This window comes from Neovison vison, chromosome 2 (genome assembly GCF_020171115.1).
Source record: "Neovison vison isolate M4711 chromosome 2, ASM_NN_V1, whole genome shotgun sequence".
NCBI classification, from domain to species: domain Eukaryota; kingdom Metazoa; phylum Chordata; class Mammalia; order Carnivora; family Mustelidae; genus Neogale; species Neogale vison.
Window position 1 is genome coordinate 167,985,310 of NC_058092.1, and position 6,000 is coordinate 167,991,309.

Sequence of the window (6,000 nt, forward strand, 5' to 3'; positions counted from 1 at the left end):
GTGTTCATCTACTCTTTCATGAGGCTCCGAAAGAAAAGGATTCTCTTTCCTTAACTGTCTTTTTTGCACGTCAGGTGTTTTGTTAAATAGCAACCCACCAAGGGTGATCAAGTATTTTTTAATAAAATAAATCTGTCTGATGAAAGGTCTTGTATCTTAACAAAGAGGCAGGGGGTTGCTTTGCTGTCCTGAGCTATTCAGGTCTTGACTCCCTTTTTCTGGGACTAACTCAAGACTGCTCTTTATACAGAAATGTTTTCCCTACTTTTAAGTTTTATTTCTGCGATAACACAAGCAAAACAAATTCCATTACCATACTTCTCATGACAGTTACTAATGGCATACCTGAAGTTTTGGGTTTTTTTTAGAACAAAAATAGAATAAGAAACTTGGAGGGTAAATAGTAAGCCTTACTGAACAGTATATATTTATGGATTATACCCATATATATTTCATTCACTATTAATATATACATGGTTGTAAATATCCTAGAATATGAGGGAAACTAAAGCGTGGATTGCTTTTACAGATGTTCTCCAGAAGGGCCTTTACCCAGTAATCTGCTCAAGTTTAGGAATGGCTTTTTAGTACCCTTGAATTACACAAAAGCCTTAAGATAGCCTACAGGGCTCTGCATGACCTGATTTCTCGTACTTCTCACTCAAGTACTCTCCTCTCCTATACGGCAGCCACGCTGGCCTTCTTTGATTACATCACAGCACAAAGCCCTGTCTCTCACCTCAGGACCTTTGCATGGGCAAAAATCGAACCCAATACTTAGTTTTAAAATAAAATTTTCTCAAAGCGGCTTTCCATCATCCCTCTTATAATCATTTTTCTTCGTAGCAGTAACCAAACTTTCTAATCAGCTGTAGATTCTGTTTTAATCTTACAGTGTACCCTCTGCTAGAGTAGAAACTTCATGACGATAAGAGCCATGTCTGGTTTTAGTCAGCACTGTGCCCCTCCCCCACCAACGCAAAGCACAAAACCTGTACCTAGTAGACGCTTAAAAAAATAGCTGTTGATTGGGGAATGAAGAAAGAATGCTTTGTAAGACTCCGCTTGGCATTTGACTCCCCAATGCAGAAATCCTCTCCCTGTCCCTCCTCTCACCGGCAGGTGGCATCACCCACAGACACAAGCAATTTCGACAGTTTCCCTGAGGACAATGACGAGCCGCCCCCTGATGACAACTCGGGATGGGACATAGACTTCTAATGTATTTCTCTTACCTGCTTCTGCCTTGCTGAAGTCAGCTTTTCCTGAGACACAGCTGCCAGCAAACCTGAGGGACGGAGAGAAGATTAGTGCTCGGGGTCACCATGATGCCTTTGATCGATGCTGCTCCGGTAACTACAGTGGCATTAGGACTTCTTGCTTAGATGACAGTAGTGCTCTTTACATGTTTTCTGTTGGATCCTCCAAATAGCAGTTGACATGGTGGTCCTGAAGCAAAGCCTTTCACCCCAGTAACGAGATGTCTTCTAGTGTTGCGATGACCTTGCTTTGCTCTGACTATACTTTGAAAGACTGTCAGAAACACGTCAATCTAGTCAAAGAGTCTGGACCTTGCTAGAATTATCAGGAAGATCAGAAAATACTATAGTGGGTACGATAGATGACCGTGGTACAAAATCAGGGCTCTTCCTTTCCTTCCGGGGAGGTCGGAGGATACATTCACGCAAGCCGGTGTCTACACCGCACGGAAGAGGGCCACGCGTCTGTTGGTCAAGAGGTCATGTCAAACCAGTGCTAGAAGTTTCCTGATTTAATTTCCCAGCTGTGCTGATGACGAGACTGAATGTTACCTTTCCTTTCCGACAGATTTTAAAAATTGATACGATCAAAAGCACAACTGCTATAGATTCTGCTGAGGACTCTCATAGCAGGCATATATGCGTTTTCAATGAGGATTGAAAAAAAAAAACATGCATGATATTTGTTTCTTTTTTTGACTAATTGGCATGACAGAGTGGAAAAAACAACTCACAAACCATTTCATATCTTTTTAAAATACTGTGCTTCGAGATGGTCCTGGAAATAAACGACTAGCAGCCAACTGATTTTTATTTATTACCTAACATGCCCTCAGACTGAGGTTTAAAATATTCCCTTTTATAAAAAGAAACCCTTGGGGGTGGGGGCAGGGTGGGGTGGAGAGGGACTAAGATCCATCCAAAAATAAAAATAAACTATCTAGGTGCTATGTATATCTTTCATCTGTAAATGTCCGTGTCTGAGAAGACAACACAAATTCTAATCATCACCTGTGTAGCCAGAGACCCAAGCATTCTTCACTACATTTACCAACCAAACTCCCATCAGATTTCACTTATACAACATGGCCTAGGTTTGAGGGGGAAAGGGGATTAAAACCCATTCAGCTGGCTTCTTGTCTTAGTCCTGAACCAGGAAGAGGAGGAAAGCACAAAAATCACTGAGATTCACCATATGGGAAAGCTTGCTTCTGCCACGTCAGGGAATGGGACTGGACCTAGCCAGGTGTTGATGACTTTTTGGTGAATCAGCCAGTGTAAGTTCATGCACGTGTGAGAGTGGGAAGGGAGTTGAAAATAGGACCCTGCTTTCTCAAACAGAAGCTTTAGCTAAGTAGGGCAGAAATTATTGCAATCCTGAAATGCATTTGAACATACAAAACTTACCTGCTTTTTTCATGAGGGGTAAAGAAACAGCAGTTGAAACTAAGTCCTTTGTTGGCAGGCAAGCTGACTACAATTAGCTATCCTAGGTAGTGGACCATTCTGGAAGCTTTTCCTGGACAAGTGGCGTTCTACCTGAGGAAACGAATGTATACTCTTATGAGCACTGATTTGGAACAGTGTGTGAATTTGGTGTATTAAATTGAAGGTTGCTTTTTTCCAGTATAAGGTGTTTTTATAAGTTAATGAAACATAAGCATTTCTGCAAAAATGTATGTCCACACAGGTCATCATACCATACCCAGGAAGGCATATATTATGATTTCTGTTTGAATTTTTCATACCAAGACTACTTTAGAATATGGTATCCAAACATAATCTAACATTTGGGGAGTAAAAATACTAAAAGCATACTACATACTATCAGAATAGAGTTACATTAAAAGTTTGATCCCAAGATGTTACTGTTAAATTCTTGTGTTAGTGTTTTCTCTTCCTTACAAATAATTGCTTAAGATCAATTTATTCCCCAAGATACCCACATCCTTCAACAGATTTCAGAATATAAAAGTAAACCTACCAACCTAAAATCCAGCTATGAATGCTATTTCAGAAATTTTATCCTGCTTTTATCTGGGCTTTTAAAAGCATATAATTCCAACATCATGGTCACTGTTCAGTGATTTTTGTTAAAAGAGGTTTAGGCACACTAAAGTTTTGCTAGAATACTATGTGGTCACTAAGAGAATCTGCTCCTGCAATTTTTCAAATGCCCCAGCAGCACCAGAGCCTAGCACTTGCTGTGGTTCACGTCTAAGACAACACTGTGTACAAGTTCTCTGAGGAATGAAGACGTAGCATCCAGCTCAATGGAACTGTCAGTTTTCCCACCTGTTAGCACAGCTCCGTTATATCGTCCCGGTGGCATTGCATTAGGAGGTCTACAGCAATTAACCAAAAAAGGTGAACTACATCTTCCACAAACTGCTAAGAGAAAACAGTCCTCTAATCTTCAGCATTGAAATTTAAGGATTTAAATCTTGTCTTAATGAAGACACTAGGGCTAAAATTCATGGTCAGCTTTGGAAAGCGCATCTCACTTTATTTCTGAACTGTTCACACCCCTCTCTTTTCTTACACTAAAGAACATCTGGATAAGTTAGAATAGTGCCAACTTGTTTGATTTGCTAACTGACTTTCTTGTTAATACTTTGAGTATGGGAAATAAGGGCTTTCTGTGCCTCTTGATACACAGGAAAACTGAAAACTGCCAAGGAAAGGAACATCATGATATCTGAGTTAAACTGAACACGTTAGAGAATATGATTTCTGGAAATTTGCTATAAATGACCTTTATGTTCGTATCTTCTTTGTTACTCACATATAAATCAGATCCACATGGCATTGAAAACAAATTTCTTTTGATTCCATTCTTTACGAGTCACATTTTTTTTTTACTTAAAATTATGGGATATGCATGTGAATCACACATGTGTAATATTTAAATTCAGCTACTGAATTTTTCTCATTTCATTTCTACATGATGGAACTGATGGTAAACTGAAATTTTAAAGAAGTCAGCTACCATACTGAAAATGAGGATATTAGAACTGATTTCATACGGTAGAGGTGATCTGTGCATTATCCATAATGATGTTTTCTTTCACAATAGGACCACAGACAAATATTTATGTAAATAGATATTTTTGTGTGATATTTTGTGGTACATATAACTTTTTTTAGTGTTTCACAGCATTATTATTTCATTTCCTTTGTATTGAATAATGTTTTTAGGTCCAAGTAGACTTGAATTAATGTCATAATTGTCAGTATTATTGAAAATTATGTCAACTGTACGGTTTCATCTGTTCCATAGTTTAGAACATGACCTGGCTATCTGGCATTGTTGCAAGTGCCTTAAATTCATGGCATCCTATTAAAAAACAAATTTGGTGTTATGCTGCATGACAAAGACAAATACACCTCAAAATGTTGTCCTTTCTTAGCTTGCTGCGTTTTACAGTTCTTTCTGCTAACAATTTATAAGCCTTTATTATATAATATTGATGAATTACAGAAATGATGAAGTTGTTCTCTTATTTCTGTTACACGTACCAGAGCTGTGTATCTGTTACTGAGATACAGCGTCATTTCTGTGAAATGTATAAATGTATGTGCAGGTCAAATTAATATATGACATACTATCAGTCTGTATACAGGTATTCCTGTTTTGCTAAGCTGTGCAGATTCAGTTAAAAACAAAACAAAAAACCACTTAGTGCAGTCAAGTTCTAACGTCTCATTTTATAGACTCCATTACCAACTATCCAAATCAAAAGAAAAATTGGGAAGTGACTGCTAACCACACCTCGTTATGAAACCAATGATGAACATGTACCTTGGTGCACTCCTCAACAAAACAGGATGCTTTCTGAGTTCTTGTATATGCAAATCATTTATGAGGCAAGTTTTCAACAGACCAGGCAAGATAAACATTGGAAGTGTGTTGTTAGCCCTCCTCTTTATCTGCCCCTGAATTAACAGAGCTCTGGGACCTTGACCATGACTCAGAGGTTTGGGCTTTCCGAGGAAAGGGACATTTCTTCAAGCATCATCTATCCAATTTATTTCATGGTATGATGTTTTTACAACCGGTCAGTTCTTTTGTATTCTTACAGCTATGGTTGATTGTCCTCTTACAATTTGTTCTACATGAAAGAGTCCTTTGTTAGTCAGAATGCAACAACTGTCATCAAATGGTCATTGACCACTTGCACTCTTTTGATGTAGATTAAAAACTTTTTCATAAAATTAATCTGCTTTGATTTGCTCTGTATTTTTCCTGCAGCTGTTATTGCCGAGTGCCTGTTGTATACTTTATAGAGTTGAAATAAAAAAAAAAATAATTACTTTTGAACTTGGTGGATGTTTCATTCCAGACAAGACTGCAAGAATATAGCTGATGTCTCTCATACTGGAATGGAAATACCCTGGAGTGCTACTGGAGAACGTCACTGAAACAATGTAAAACTTACTTATAACCCAAGTGTCCTTCACAACCTCATGCATTACGATCCAATGTAAAACTAATTTAGGAAATTGGTTTAAAGAATTCGGGAGGGATCATGTCAGGCCACCCAGTGTGAACAGAAAACCCCAGCCTTAGCAGTGCTCTGTGCCTCACAATTGCTACCCACCACCACCCACTCCTTCCTTGGGCCACCCCTTATCAAATTCTGAACCAAGCAAACAATCAAAAAGACAATTCTTGTATAAGGCTGTGGGCTACGAGAGAATTATTTTATGTGGAAAGCACCATCATGAATCCTTGTCTAAG

At 38.5% G+C, this 6,000-nt stretch overlaps 1 protein-coding gene across 3 annotated transcripts in view; it reads left to right on the forward strand.

Annotated features, from left to right (window-relative positions):
• The window catches only part of PRKG1 (protein kinase cGMP-dependent 1), a 1,249,306-nt gene extending 1,243,726 nt beyond the window's left edge, over positions 1-5,580 (forward strand). For all 3 annotated transcript variants that reach the window (XM_044239523.1, XM_044239522.1, XM_044239524.1), the window contains one exon: positions 1,123-5,580. In XM_044239523.1, the coding sequence (XP_044095458.1) occupies positions 1,123-1,221 (99 nt within the window). In that variant the 3' untranslated portion in view covers positions 1,222-5,580. The remainder of the gene's footprint in view (positions 1-1,122) is intronic.
• Positions 5,581-6,000: the final 420 nt, after the last annotated feature.